Below are 16,938 nucleotides of genomic sequence, written 5' to 3' on the forward strand. Positions count from 1 at the left end.
CGATAGATGTGTACATGTATACAGTATTACAGTGATATATTGTACATGTATTCAGTATTACAGTGATAGATGTGTACATGTATACAGTATAACAGCGATAAATTGTACATGTACCCAGTATTACAGTGATAGATTGTACATGTACCCCGTATTACAGTGATAGATGTGTACATGTACCCAGTATTACAGTGATAGATGTGTAGATGTATACAGTATTACCGTGATAGATGTGTACATGTACCCTGTATTACAGTGATAGATGTGTACATGTACGTAGTATTACAGTGATAGAATGTAAATGTTTACAGTATTACATAGATAGATGTGTACATGTACCCAGTATTACAGTGATAGATTGTACATGTACCCAGTATTACAGTGATAGATGTGTACATGTACCAATTATTACCGTGATAGATGTAAACATATATACAGTATTACAGTGATAGATGTGTACATGTACCCAGTATTACAGTGATAGATGTGTACATATATACAGTATTACAGTGATAGATATGTACATGTATACAGTATTACAGTGATAGATTGTACATGTACCCAGTATTACAGTGATAGATGTGTACCTGTACCCAGTATTACAGAGATAGATGTGTACATGTATACAGTATGACAGTGATAGATTGAACATGCACCCAGCATTACAGTGATAGATTGTACATGTACACAATATTACAGAGATAGATTGTACATGTACCTAGTATTACAGTGATAGATTGTACATATATACAGTATTACAGTGATAGATGTGTACATGTATACAGTATTACAGTGATAGATGTGTACATGTATACAGTATTACAGTGATAAATGTGTACATGTATACAGTATTACAGTTATAGATTGTACATGTATTCAGTATTACAGTGAGACATGTGTACATTTATACAGTATTACGGTTATAGATGTGTACATGTATACAGTATTACAGTGATAGATTGTACATGTATACAGTATTACGGTTATAGATGTGTACATTTATACAGTATTACAGTGATAGATGTGTACATGTATACAGTATTACAGTGATAGATTGTACATGTATACAGTATTACGGTTATAGATGTGTACATTTATACAGTATTACAGTGATAGATGTGTACATGTATACAGTATTACAGTGATAGATGTGTACATGTATACAGTATTACAGTGATAGATGTGTACATGTATACAGTATTACAGTGATAGATGTGTACATGTATACAGTATTACAGTGATAGATGTGTACATGTATACAGTATTACAGTGATAGATGTGTACATGTATACAGTATTACAGTGATAGATGTGTACATGTATACAGTATTACAGTGATAGATGTGTACATGTATACAGTATTACAGTGATAGATGTGTACATGTATACAGTATTACAGTGATAGATGTGTACATGTATACAGTATTACAGTGATAGATGTGTACATGTATACAGTATTACAGTGATAGATGTGTACATGTATACAGTATTACAGTGATAGATGTGTACATGTATACAGTATTACAGTGATAGATGTGTACATGTATACAGTATTACAGTGATAGATGTGTACATGTATACAGTATTACAGTGATAGATGTGTACATGTATACAGTATTACAGTGATAGATGTGTACATGTATACAGTATTACAGTGATAGATGTGTACATGTATACAGTATTACAGTGATAGATGTGTACATGTATACAGTATTACAGTGATAGATGTGTACATGTATACAGTATTACAGTGATAGATGTGTACATGTATACAGTATTACAGTGATAGATGTGTACATGTATACAGTATTACAGTGATAGATGTGTACATGTATACAGTATTACAGTGATAGATGTGTACATGTATACAGTATTACAGTGATAGATGTGTACATGTATACAGTATTACAGTGATAGATGTGTACATGTATACAGTATTACAGTGATAGATGTGTACATGTATACAGTATTACAGTGATAGATGTGTACATGTATACAGTATTACAGTGATAGATGTGTACATGTATACAGTATTACAGTGATAGATGTGTACATGTATACAGTATTACAGTGATAGATGTGTACATGTATACAGTATTACAGTGATAGATGTGTACATGTATACAGTATTACAGTGATAGATGTGTACATGTATACAGTATTACAGTGATAGATGTGTACATGTATACAGTATTACAGTGATAGATGTGTACATGTATACAGTATTACAGTGATAGATGTGTACATGTATACAGTATTACAGTGATAGATGTGTACATGTATACAGTATTACAGTGATATATGTGTACATGTATACAGTATTACGGTTATAGATGTGTACATGTATACAGTATTACAGTGATATATTGTACATGTACCCAGTATTACAGTGATAGATGTGCACATGTATACAGTATTACAGTGATAGATGTGTGCATGTACACAGTATTACAGTGATAGATTATACATGTATACAGTATTACAGTGATAGATGTGTACATGTATACAGTATTACAGTGATATATTGTACATGTACCCAGTATTACAGTGATAGATGTGCACATGTATACAGTATTACAGTGATAGATTTGTGCATGTACACAGTATTACAGTGATAGATTATACATGTATACAGTATTACAGTGATAGAGGTGTACATGTATACAGTATTACAGCGATAGATTGTACATGTACCCAGTATTACAATGAAAGATTGTACATGTATACAGTATTACAGTGATAGATATGTACATGTATACAGCGTTACAGTGATAGATTGTACATGTATACAGTATTACAGTGATAGATTGTACATATATACAGTATTACAGTGATATATGTGTACATGTATTCAGTATTACAGTGTTATATGTGTACATGTATACAGTATTACAGTGATAGATTGTCGTTAATTTACCTGCCGTGTTTAACAATGAGGTTATAAAATAAGGTCTCACACGTGATGTATATCTACATGTGTGTTCCACTAAATTTACCTGTGTGTGTAACTCAGCATCTATGTCCATATGACAATACCTATTCAATTTATATATAATTTGAAGTGTTGATACGATAGTTAATACATTTATAAAGGTAGCATCTTATCGACAGAATCACATATATTACCAAAGGGACTCCCCAAAAATAAGTAAACACAATCATGTCGCGATTTCATTCTCTTGATAAGGTCTGTCGTGAACAGTTGGCCCGAGGGAGAACGCTAAAGTGTATACACACACTGTATGGTATACATCACCTTACCGATGTGACAGATCAGCTGATAAAATGTCAGATGTGCATTCTCCGAATTGTTATGTATTTACCTGTATTTTAATGCATTTTACACATACCTTAACCCGGGGGTCCGGCTGCTCCTCTTCCTCCCCGTCCGGGGGGAGGTGTAGAGTCCCTTCTCCCCGTCCAATCTCCTCCATTCCTTGTACACGGTGTACCTTCACTGTTACTATCCTGTGTCGCCCTGGCCGTCACTGAACTTTGCCTATTTACACAAGGGGTTCTACTATATATACGCATATAATGAGTACACGCCATACGCACAGGACTCGCCTTCATATACATCGATCAGCTTTAAACCCACAGCAGAGATAAATTTCATGAAACAGATAACTTAATATAAATGCGATCGGTCTGATATCTCTTTGTTTCTGAAGTTCATGTAACATCGATTTAAAACTGATATAGATTATCGAATAAAACAAACTGAACTTTAGAAATTAAGCTAAGCATGCATTAAAAAGCAAGGCCCTAATAAAACACATACGTAGCGTGGTATAGTTCAGTACCTGCCACGGCAGAAATGCGACCGTTATTAAACGCGCTGTCGTTCCTCTCGCTAACAGATACCGTCCGTACCTGTATGTATGTTTGAGAAATTCACAACAGAAATTGACAACACCAGCTGCGGGGCATTTATACGTCCAACGGATTTAATCTCGGACGAAATCAATATGTATCTACGTATTGACAAAGCACGGCCCGGAGAACGTCTTTGTAGATCTATCTATATATTACACGTGTTTTATGTTCGATTATGTTGTACTTAACCTGGTGTGAAATCAGCTATATACATTGGCCCTAACGAGTGTGCTGTGTATTGTGTTTAGTTTTAGCCCCATTATCCTATCGATATTTGCTAAACGTCGACATCCTATTACAGTAGAGATAATATTGCATTGTGTAGAAGAGACAAAGTTATTAAACACAGCTCTAGATATCACCTAATTGAATTGATACTAGATCATGCTGTATGTACCTAAAGTATTTAAACGATCGAAACAATGATAAACTTAATCTGACCTAGTAAGTTATAGTGTATCAGACAACAAGAAAACATATCTGACCTAGTTAGTAAGTATATCAGACAACAGGAAAACATATCTGACCTAGTTAGTAAGTGTATCAGACAGTAAACAAACATTTCTGACCTAGTTAGTAAGCGTATCAGACAACAGGTAAACATATCTGACCTAGTTAGTAAATGTATCAGACAACACGTAAACATATCTGACCTAGTTAGTAAGTGTATCAGACAACAAGAAAACATATCTGACCTAGTTAGTAAGTGTATCAGACAACAGGTAAACATATCTGACCTAGTTAGTTAGTGTATCAGACAACAAGAAAACATATCTGACCTAGTTAGTAAGCGTATCAGACAACAAGAAAACATATCTGACCTAGTTAGAAAGTGTATCAGACAACAGGTAAACATATCTGACCTAGTTAGTAAATGTATCAGACAACGCGTAAACATATCTGACCTAGTTAGTAAGTGTATCAGACAACAGGTAAACATATCTGACCTAGTTAGTTAGTTTATCAGACAACAAGAAAACATATCTGACCTAGTTAGAAAGTGTATCAGACAACAGGTAAACATATCTGACCTAGTTAGTTAGTGTATCAGACAACAAGAAAACATATCTGACCTAGTTAGAAAGTGTATCAGACAACAGGTAAACATATCTGACCTAGTTAGTTAGTTTATCAGACAACAAGAAAACATATCTGACCTAGTTAGAAAGTGTATCAGACAACAGGTAAACATATCTGACCTAGTTAGTTAGTGTATCAGACAACAAGAAAACCTATCTGACCTAGTTAGTAAGTGTATCAGACAACAAGAAAAAATATCTGACCTAGTTAGTAAGTGTATCAGACAGCAAACAAACATATCTGACCTAGTTAGTAAGCGTATCAGACAACAAGAAAACATATCTGACCTATTTAGTAAATGTATCAGACAGCAAACAATCATATCTGACCTAGTTAGTAAGCGTATCAGACAACAAGAAAACATATCTGACCTAGTTAGAAAGTGTATCAGACAACAGGTAAACATATCTGACCTAGTTAGTTAGTTTATCAGACAACAAGAAAACATATCTGACCTAGTTAGTAAATGTATCAGACAGCAAACAAACATATCTGACAAAGTAAGTAAGCGTATCAGACAACAAGAAAACATATCTGACCTATTTAGTAAATGTATCAGACAGCAAACAAACATATCTGACCTAGTTAGTAAGCGTATCAGACAAAAAGAAAACATATCTGACCAAGTAAGTAAGCGTATCAGACAACAAGAAAACATATCTGACCTAGTTAGTTAATGTATCAGACAGCAAGCAAACATATCTGACCTTGTTAATTAGTGTATTAGACAGCAGGCAAACAGATCTGACACAGTTAGTTAGTGTATCAGACAACAGGCAAACAGATCTGACACAGTTAGTTAGTGTATCAGACAACAAGTAAACATATCTAACCTAGTTAGTTATCAGACAGCAAACAAACATATCTGACAAGACACAGTTAGTTAGTGTATCAGACAACAAGCAAACATATCTGACGTGTATCAGACAACAAGTAAACATATCTAACCTAGTTAGTCTGACCTAGTAAGTAAGTGAATCAGACAACAGGCGAGCTAGAGCTGACCAAGTTAGTTAGTGTATCAGACAACAAGCAAACAGATCTAACCCAGTTAGTGAGTGCATCAGACAACAAGCAAACAGATCTGACCTAGTTAGTTAAAGTATCAGACAGCAAGCAAACAGATCTGACCTAGTTAGTTAGTGTATCAGACAACAAGCAAACATATCTGACCTAGTTAGTAAGTGTATCAGACAACAAGCAAACATATCTGACCTAGTTAGTAAGTGTATCAGACAACAAGTAAACATATCTAACCTAGTTAGTTAGTGTAGCAGACAACAGGCAAACATATCTGACACAGTGAGTTAAAGTATCAGACAGCAAGCAAACTAGACTTGACCCAGTTTAGAAAGTGTATAAGATAACAAGCAAACTAGATCTGTTCGTGTTAGTTAAAGGATCAGACAGAAAGCAAACAGATCTGACCTAGTTAGTTAGTGTATCAGACAACAGGCAAACAGATCTGACACAGTTAGTTAGTGTATCAGACAACAAGCAAACATATCTAACCTAGTTAGTTAGTGTATCAGACAACAGGCCAACATATCTGACACAGTTAGTTAAAGTATCAGACAGCAAGCAAACTAGACATGACCCAGTTTAGAAAGTGTATCAGATAACAAGCAAACTAGATCTGTTCGTGTTAGTTAAAGTATCAGACAGCAAGCAAACTAGACATGACCTTGTTAGCTAAAGTATCAGACAGCAAGCAAACTAGACATGACCCAGTTTAGAAAGTGTATCAGATAACAAGCAAACTAGACATGACCTTGTTAGTTAAAGTATCAGACAGAAAGCAAACTAGACATGACCCAGTTTAGAAAGTGTATCAGATAACAAGCAAACTAGACATGACCTTGTTAGTTAAAGTATCAGACAGGAAGCAAGCTAGACATGACCCAGTTTAGAAAGTGTATCAGATAACAAGCAAACTAGACATGACCTTGTTAGTTAAAGTATCAGACAGGAAGCAAGCTAGACATGACCCAGTTTAGAAAGTGTATCAGATAACAAGCAAACTAGATTTGTTCGTGTTAGTTAAAGTATCAGACAGCAAGCAAACAGATCAGACCTAGTTCGTTAGTGTATCAGACTACAAGAAAACAGGTCTGCCCTAGTAAGTAAATGTATCAGACAACAATCAAACAGATATGACCTATTTAGTTAAAGCATCAGACAGCAAGCAAACTAAATCTGACCTAGTTAGTAAGTGTATCAGACAGCAAGCAAACATATCTGACCTTATTGGTTAAAGTATCATACAGCAAGCAAACTAGATCTGTTCTTGTTAGTTAAAGTATCAGACAGCAAGCAAACAGATCTGACCAAGTAAGTTAGTGTATCAGACTTCAGGAAAACAGATCTGACCTAGTAAGTAAGCGTATCATACAATAAGAAAACATATCTGACCTAGTTAGTTAATGTATCAGACAGCAAGCAAACTAGATCTGACCTAGCTAATAAGTGAATCAGACAACAGGCGAGCTAGATCTGACCAAGTTAGTTAGTGTATCAGACAACAAGCAAACATATCTAACCTAGTTAGTTAGTGTATCAGAAACCAGGCAAATAGATCTGACCTAGTTAGTTAAAGTATCAGACAGCAGGCAAACTAGACATGACCTTGTTAATCAAAGTATCAGAAAGCAAGCAAACAGATCTGACCAAGTAAGTTAGTGTATCAGACTACAGGAAAACAGATTTGACCTAGTTAGTAAGTGTATCAGACAACAATCAAACAGATATGACCTAGTTAATTAGTGTATCAGACAACAAGCAAACACATCTGACCTAGTTAATTGGTGTATCAGACAACAGGCAAACATATCTGACCCAGTTAGTAAGCGTATCAGACAACAATCAAACAGATCTGACCTAGTTAGTTAGTGTATCAGACAACAACCAAACACATCTGACCTAGTTAATTAGTGTATTAGACAACAGGCAAACAGATCTGACCTAGTTAGTTAGTGTATCAGACAACAAGCAAACAGATCTGACTTCGTTAATTAGTGTATCAGACAACAGGCAAACACATCTGACCTAGTTGGTTAGTGTATCAGACAACAAGCAAACAGATCTGACTTCGTTAATTAGTGTATCAGACAACAGGCAAACACATCTGACCTAGTTGGTTAGTGTATCAGACAACAAGCAAACATATCTGACCTAGTTAATTAGTGTATTAGACAACAGGCAAACAGATCTGACCTAGTTAGTTAGTGTATCAGACAACAAGCAAACATACCTGACCTAGTTAATTAGTGTATCAGACAACAAGCAAACAGATCTGACCTAGTTAATTAGTGTATCAGACAACATGCAAACATATATGACCTCGTTAGTAAGTGTATCAGACAACATGCAAACAGATCTGACCTAGTTAGTTAGTGTATCAGACAACAAGCAAACAGATCTGACCTAGTTAGTTAGTGTATCAGACAACAAGCAAACATACCTGACCTAGTTAATTAGTGTATCAGACAACAAGCAAACAGATCTGACCTAGTTAGTTAGTGTATCAGACAACAAGCAAACATATCTGACATAGTTAGTAAGCGTATCAGACAACAATCAAACAGATCTGACCTAGTTAGTTAGCGTATCAGACAACATGCAAACATATATATCAGACAGCAAGCAAACAGATCTGACCTAGTTAGTAAGTGTATCAGACAACATGCAAACAGATCTGACCTAGTTAGTTAGTGTATCAGACAACATGCAAACATATCTGACCTAGTTAGTAAGTGTATCAGACAACAAGCAAACAGATCTGACCTAGTTAGTGAGTGTATCAGACAACAAGCAAACAGATCTGACCAAGTAAGTTAGTGTATCAGACTACAGGAAAACTGATCTGACCTAGTTAGTAAGTGTATCAGACAACAAGCAAACACATCTGACCTAGTTAATTGGTGTATCAGACAACAAGCAAACATATCTGACATAGTTAGTAAGCGTATCAGACAACAATCAAACAGATCTGACCTAGTTAGTTAGTGTATCAGACAACAACCAAACACATCTGACCTAGTTAATTAGTGTATTAGACAACAGGCAAACAGATCTGACCTAGTTAGTTAGTGTTTCAGACATCAGGCAAACAGATCTGACCTAGTTGGTAAGTGTATCAGACAACAAGCAAACGGATCTGACCTAGTTAGTTAGTGTATCAGACAACAGGCAAACAGATCTGACCTAGTTGGTAAGTGTATCAGACAACAAGCAAACATATCTGACCTAGTTAATTTGTGTATCAGACAACAGGCAAACAGATCTGACCTAGTTAGTTAGTGTATCAGACAACAGGCAAACAGATCTGACCTAGTTAATTAGTGTATCAGACAACAAGCAAACGGATCTGACCTAGTTAATTAGTGTATCAGACAACAAGCAAACGGATCTGACCTATTTAGTTAGTGTATCAGACAACACACAAACAGATCTGACCTAGTTAATTAGTGTATCAGACAACAGGCAAACGGATCTGACCTAGTTAGTTAGTGTATCAGACAACAGGCAAACAGATCTTACCTAGTTGGTAAGTGTATCAGACAACAAGCAAACAGATCTGACCTAGTTAATTAGTGTATTAGAAAACAGGCAAACAGATCTGACCTAGTTAGTTAGTGTTTCAGACAACAGGGAAACAGATCTGACCTAGTTAATTAGTGTATCAGACAACAGGCAAACATATCTGACCTAGTTAATTAGTGTATCGGACAACAGGCAAACATATCTGACCTAGTTAATTAGTGTATCGGACAACAGGCAAACATATCTGACCTAGTTACTTAGTGTATCAGACAACAAGCAAACAGATCTGACCTAGTGAGTAAGTGTATCAGACAACATTCAAATGACCTAGTTAGTAAGTGTATCAGACAACATTCAAATGACCTAGTTAGTAAGTGTATCAGACAACATGCAAACATATCTGACCTAGTTAGTAAGTGTATCAGACAACAAGCAAACATATCTGACCTAGTTAATTAGTGTATCGGACAACAGGCAAACATATCTGACCTAGTTACTTAGTGTATCAGACAACAAGCAAACGGATCTGACCTAGTTAATTAGTGTATTAGAAAACAGGCAAACAGATCTGACCTAGTTAGGTAGTGTTTCAGACAACAGGGAAACAGATCTGACCTAGTTAATTAGTGTATCAGACAACAGGCAAATGGCACCAACTACTATTACAACTTTAACGGATACTTACATACACTTGTTTATTTTGATGTATACAGACAATACGCTTTTAGCTTAAAAACATGCTCTACTATTGGAGGAACAGTGTATATTTACACTTCTTACATCTGTAGTATTGTACTCTACTGTCATTTCAGACAGTCTGCTGTCATGGCCCGCGCGACTAACTACGATTTTTAATTGCATAAATATTAGCACTTGTATACCTATATTTATAATATAAATTCCTTGTTCTTAAACTTCATCCTATATAATGCCTCGATCTTTTAAATACATGAACTTGTTTTGTACTTACTTAGTTTTTGCTTAAATGTTCAAGTTGACTAATGTTTGTTACTTACTTACTAGTCCTTATTATGCCCGTAGGCACATAGAGCAAGGACTAGTTTCTTCCACTCCTCTCTATTCTGTGCTGTCTTTTCAATGATGCCCCAGCTGATTCCTTGCTCTTTCATTTCAGCTTCAAATATTCGTCGCCAGGTTGTTTTTGGGCGTCCTTTGTTTTCTTTTTCCCCTCTGGTGTCCATCTTAGGGCAACTCTGGTCATGTCCTCGGGTGGTCTACGCAGAACGTAGCCAATCCATCTCCATCGTTTTTGTTTCAGTAGTGTCTCCATGTTGCTAGATCCTGTTGTTTTATGGAGGTTGTTGTTCGTGATTTGACACGGCCAAAAAATCCTCATGATCTTTCTGAGGCATCTATTATGGAAACTGGAGAGCTTGTTGATGTCTTTTTCTGTCATTCTCCAGCACTCGGCCCCACATAGGAGAACTGATAGTACAAAGCTATTGTATAGTCTAACTTTGGTGTTCTTGCTGATGTTACTAGACTTCCATATGTTACGTAACTTTAAGAATGCATTTCTAGCTTTACCCATTCTTGCTCTGATGTCTTTGTCTGCTCCCCCATCTGATGTAACTATGCTTCCCAGGTAGGTGAATTTGGAGGTGCATTCCAGATTTGTCCCATTCAAGGCAATTCCAGGAGGCTCTGAGATGTTAAGAGGCATGACTTCTGATTTCTTTATATTGATGTTCAGTCCAACCATACTTGCATTATCTTGTAATTTTGTGGTTTTGTCTTGCATATGTGTCTCAAGATGTGACAGTAAGGCCAGATCGTCTGATAGTCGAGGTCCTCTAGGTATGTAAATAGATTCCATCTGATGCCTGTGTTGTTACGGCTTAAGGGTGATTTCATTACCCAATCGACGGCTATTATAAAGAGAAGGGATGACATGACACAGCCTTGTCTAACTCCGGATTTTACATGAAAACTTGTGTCTGGTGAAGTACCTACATTTAAAGTCTGTATAAAACACTTGTATAAGTTGTACTATTTTTGCTGGTATTCCATAGTTTCGTAAGATCGTCCATAAGCTATCTCGGTGTAAACTGTCAAACGCTTTTTCGAAATCTATGAAGTTAATTATAAGTTGTCTCTGCCATTCTGTGCACTGTTCAATGATATTTCTAAGTACAAAAATATGGTTACAGCCGCTCTTTCCTTGGCTTGTTGGCAATGGCTGCTTTAATCCTGTCTATAAGTATTTTTGTAAATATTTTATTTGGAATTGGTAAAAGGGGGATACCTCTCCAGTTGTTGCAGTTCGTGATATCTCCTTTCTTGGGTACATTTATGATGTTTCCTTCTAACCAGTTTTTAGGTATCTTGTAATATTGCCAAATCTTTTCAAATACTGGATGTAGAATGTTTGCTGTTGCGGTTGGATCTGCTTTAAACATTTCTGCTGACAGCTTATCATTTCCAGGGGCTTTGTTGTTTTTAAGGTTCTTTACAGCTCTTTCTATCTCCGATTTAGATGGAATTTCTGTGTTTATCTCAAGATCTTGTTCTGCACTTGCTATATTTACTGCTATTATCGGTTCTGTTTTATACTTCTTTGAAATGTTCTTTCCATCTACTTGATTGCTATGTTTCAGATGTTATTAGTCTACATTGCTTGTCTTTCACTGGCATGTTTGTATTTCTTTTGTAACCACAGAACTTCTTTGTGATCTGATATACATCACCAACTCGTTGTTCTGAAGCAGCCTTTTCAGCCTCTAGTGCCATTCCTTCAATGAAGTCTTTTCTGTCTTTCCTAGTGGCTTTCTATACTTTTTTGTTACAGTTGGAGTATTGTCCCATCAATCTCTGTTTTAGTCTGTCTGAATGTGTATGATATATCTTTTTCTTCAGCTCTTTCCTGTTGCCAATAAGTGCCCAAGTCCCTGGTTTGATCCATTCTTTGTGTTTTTGCCTTTTAAACCCTTTTTTTTTCACTTGTCTTTTTAAACACTTCCTCCACTTCTAGCCATTGTTAATATTACTAATATTTGTAACAGGATAATACTGCAATTCGACATTGAATCGTTACGATAGAAAAATGAGTTGTTTTACTTTTAATCCTATTTTGTACTCAGTATCTGTAACTCCATTACTAACAGCGAGACACAGTCGGCTTGGTGTAGGTGTTCACATTCACTTTTGGTTTATAACACTTAATATATTTACTATAACAGTCTGACCTTAATCCACTGAGGTGTAAATCTCTCTGTCTTAACTTAACTTTATATTTTTGTATCTTTATGTTAAGCGACAAACAAGTACAATAGCTAGCTGCCTTAGGCTCGAGTAGACACGTGCCTACACATCATTTTGTAGAGTTTTTGTTTTTTGTCTGTGTAAATTCAAAAAAATATGAATTGAATAAGTTTTGTTCACTAAACTAAAAGATTTTACAATATCCATGATGTTTTGTAGGTCTAGTACAAAACATGGAAAGTCTCTTTTTTCTACAGTCAAAAAAGAACTTGTAATGCACATACGTACACTACAAATTTCGAGCTTACTTTAATCAATGGTAATATCACAGCGATTAGCAAGTTTGTGGTCCGGAAAATTCGAAATATGGAAATTTCAGAGACCCAGTCAGAGGATCCCTTTCGCATTGAAACTGTGTTGTCTTCATTGTATAATTCCCATGCCCTGCCCTGATTTGGCTCGCAAAGTATATAAGTTGGAGGTAGGTTAGCAGATTGGGTGCGCAGTGGATACCGGGGTTCGATTCTTCAATCGGACGTGAAAAGGTATGGGGACACCTGCTCGACCACGTGGGTTTTCCCCAGGTACACCGGTTTCCTCCCACACTAAGATCCGGGTCAACAAGAGTGATTAATATAAGTTGAAATAACTTGTTTCATCATTGTTATAAATAAAGTTTATTTTAAGCAGATTATAACAAGATAACCCTTCCGATATACTAGCTAATCACGCTTCTATATTATAATCTTTCCGAATACCCATTAATGATAAGAATACGGACCTTTGCCTCGTTTGTAGTAGATTCCAAAAGGTGGGGTCAACATTTGGCCCCGCTTTGATTTCCTTTATTCTTTTGCCATATGTAGATACATAAAAATGATCAATAACTGCATAAATGATTACTAATAATTGTTACTGATAACCGTAGTGGACCTCCTTGCATAACTCCAGGTTGAGGGACGGGGGTATCCTAACAAAATGACCGATAAATATCACAGGCAAATGTTAATTTGGAAATGAATTATGATAGTGTATAGTGTATAAGATTACTGTTATTTTGATACTAAATATGTCAAATTGGTAGACATAAAGTAAGCGTAGTGATACTTTTAATTGGAAAAACATGCAAAGTTTTCACAAAATTTAAAATATAACTAACATTGTCAACTTGCCTATAGATAGTTACAATGGTAATCTATATTTTAAACTTCTTTAAAAACTTCCTATATATGAAATCTGTCTACAGGCGGATTGGTCGAGTGGTTAACACTCCGGTCTTCCATGCAGGCGGCCGGGGTTCGATCCCCGCAGTCGCCGTACGCATGGAATATTAGAGAAAGTGTTTTTCTCCTGCTCACACAACTCCAACAACCCAGGTGGAGTATAAAATGGTCTGGGGTGGGTGTTGCGGTATCTGTGCTGTGAAGTGAGGTGGCACTATAAATGATACCGTTGGAAGCACGGTCCCACTACAAACAGAACACAATACATCTCCAGCACACACAGGCATACACACATAAGGAGATATTAGCCAGGAGGCATAGGACTAGTAGTTAGCGCCTGATAAGGCAGCTCCTGCAAATTCCTCCTCGATATTGTATTGATTTATATATATGTTAATTGTATTGACTTATAAAATTGTATATCTATGTACTGTAAAGCGCTTTAGAGTGGCTGATGTTAGTTAGAAAGGGCGCTATATCAAATAATGCACGGAGCTTGTATAAAAAAAATCTGGGGCTATGCCCCACACATCCCATACGGCATCCTAGCAAATATTGTGGGTATCCGTTATCTGATATTTTTACTATATTTTCTTTATTAAAACAATATTTGTTGGCATCGCTACGCTCGTCTACTTTGTATCTTGACCCTAAAGTGTTTATTTTTTATTTTACCACCTCCGCAAAACCCCAAGTTCCAACTTGCAACGCTCGGCGGAAATATACTAGCATAAGTTGCATAATTATCTTATTGACCGCTCGTTATAGATGATCTGAAAATTAATACTTTTTATTGTAACCTTCCTAACCGCCCGGGTGATATTAATCATATCATTATACAAGAACGATAAAGGTTTTTTTCGGCTGACAATATTATGTATAATCGACTAAACATATCCATTCAACTATTTTGGTATTATATATATTGTTGGAACTGATTAACTATCTTGTATGTACAACATAATATCTCATTGTGGTACTTATAGCTTACCATCGTGTACGTACAAGAAAGTATCTTCACACAGCATACTTTTGTGTACGTAGAAATAAGTTGTACGTACCAGAATGAGATGATATGCTGTACCTACAAGTATGATAATTTTAAATTAAATTTAAAGGTGCCTACTTAGTTGTACCATTTTAACCAGATAGTTTAGCAAATGTACCACTGTTGGTAATATGCACGCCTTTACATGAGTTAAAGGGGCATCACGTGAAGAGCCATATTTTTTTTAATGAATGTATGTATTGTATGCACTTCCACTTATGTTACCTCGCTATCCCCATATTCATAGTCCGTTCCAAATGTCCAGTTTGGCCACTTGAATTGTTCGGGAAAGCCCTGCTAAAAATAGCGCCGATAACGTCACCTGACTAGGCAGTAAACACGAGCGGTCTGGGCGAGATGAAACGGTTTCCAAAGGGGCCCCCAGAGAGGGGCCGTCAGGCAACTGCAACTTCTTACCGCACTATGAAACCAAGTAAAATGAATTCCAAGTCCGTATTAAAACTTATTGAACAGTAGTTATTCATCATCAGAAGTTAATTGCACACTTGCCAATATCCATTTATTAAAATAACTTTCTCTAGGTCGGTGGATGATTTCTGGAGTATCCAAAAACAAACCCGTACAGTCCGATGCCTAGCTCCTAACTGCTGTTACAAATCGTAATCGTGTCCTAAGTACATTGACACAAAAGCAATTAAGTAATTAGTTTGAGTGACATCTGTAATTCATAGCAATCGGCCTTTTCAGACTTCGGCCGTACCCCGACCAGGTAAGCCAATTTAGCTGTCCTTTGTCGGAGACTGAATGCAGTGTCCGATCTGGTATGACAAGCTAATCCTGTTACGTAATATAATTAAGTTGAAAGATATATGGTATAAGATGGACAAAGTAAATGCATGAGTTAATCTGACAACAATGACACATGTCGACTTTAAAGGAAAAGCTTCATAAATGAAACTTATCTAAATTGACACAAGTTCAGGAGAAACAATTTACACATATAGTTCCAGGATATTAATTATATTTATGTCACACGATGGTATAGATTGAATGAAATTTTATAGGTTAAAATACGCCAAAAAACGAATATAATGATAATATTAAATCAAAGTTCAAACTTAGCACTTTTATCATATATTTTTTTATGATAATTTCCCTCCGGCTCCGGTAAAGACGCGTCCCGCGGCTTTGTTTTAACAATAAAAACCGCGTCCGTAATTTCGGTTGTAATATCCGGATCCTCTACCGTAGTTGTGTTGGTTTACAAAAACCGGCGTTGGTGGCACTAGACTTAGTTGTTGTTTTAATTGACATATTTCATTTATAAGTTTGTCATTTATATCCAGCGTTAACTTGCTTTGCACACACAGATCTTCTGCACTTTGTAATTTATGTGTCAAATCTGCAATTTCTCCTTTTTGTTGGATGATTACTTCGTACAGACTATTTTTGTGTGCATTGTCTTCGTTGACAGAAGTTAGTGCTACGCTTAGCTTTTTGTTGCTATCTGCTAGTTTTTCTTTCAATGTTGAATTTTCTGTTCTCAACAGCGTTGCTTGTTCCGTGGTTATAAGGCACGTGTCACAGTCACTGGATTTTGATAGTAAAAGATTGTGGTCACTTTGTAATTGGTCACGCTGACTTGATAACTCCGAAACTTTCTGTTTAAGTTTTAAAATTAAATTACATTCTGTTGATGTGGGAACAAACACTTTATTATATTAGGCATGTTTTAAAGTTATGTGCAGTAGTAATAACTCATGAATATGTATTCTGTCATAGTTTTAATCTTTCCCCTGGAGAACTACTTTAGGTTTGAGATTGTGTTATAGACAAAGCTATGCAATTATCTAAAAACAATAAAATAATCTTAATAATAAAACTATTATACACTTTACAAGCTAACCGGTAATAAGATTTATATATATATATTTAAATGCCGCCGTGACTATTATCCATAATTATGTTTATTGAAGATTTAAAAGAAACT

At 35.9% G+C, this 16,938-nt stretch overlaps 1 protein-coding gene across 1 annotated transcript; it reads left to right on the forward strand.

Annotated features, from left to right (window-relative positions):
* Positions 1-4,435: 4,435 nt before the first annotated feature.
* LOC110459624 lies at positions 4,436-10,543 on the forward strand (the record flags this gene model as incomplete). The annotated part of the gene is made up of 3 exons (XM_021511970.1): positions 4,436-4,532; positions 4,656-4,784; positions 10,518-10,543. Coding segments are annotated over 3 exons (252 nt in total), but the record flags the coding sequence as incomplete, so codon positions are not given.
* Positions 10,544-16,938: the final 6,395 nt, after the last annotated feature.

Source organism: Mizuhopecten yessoensis, unplaced genomic scaffold, assembly GCF_002113885.1.
Source record: "Mizuhopecten yessoensis strain PY_sf001 unplaced genomic scaffold, ASM211388v2 scaffold10151, whole genome shotgun sequence".
In the NCBI taxonomy this organism is placed as follows: domain Eukaryota; kingdom Metazoa; phylum Mollusca; class Bivalvia; order Pectinida; family Pectinidae; genus Mizuhopecten; species Mizuhopecten yessoensis.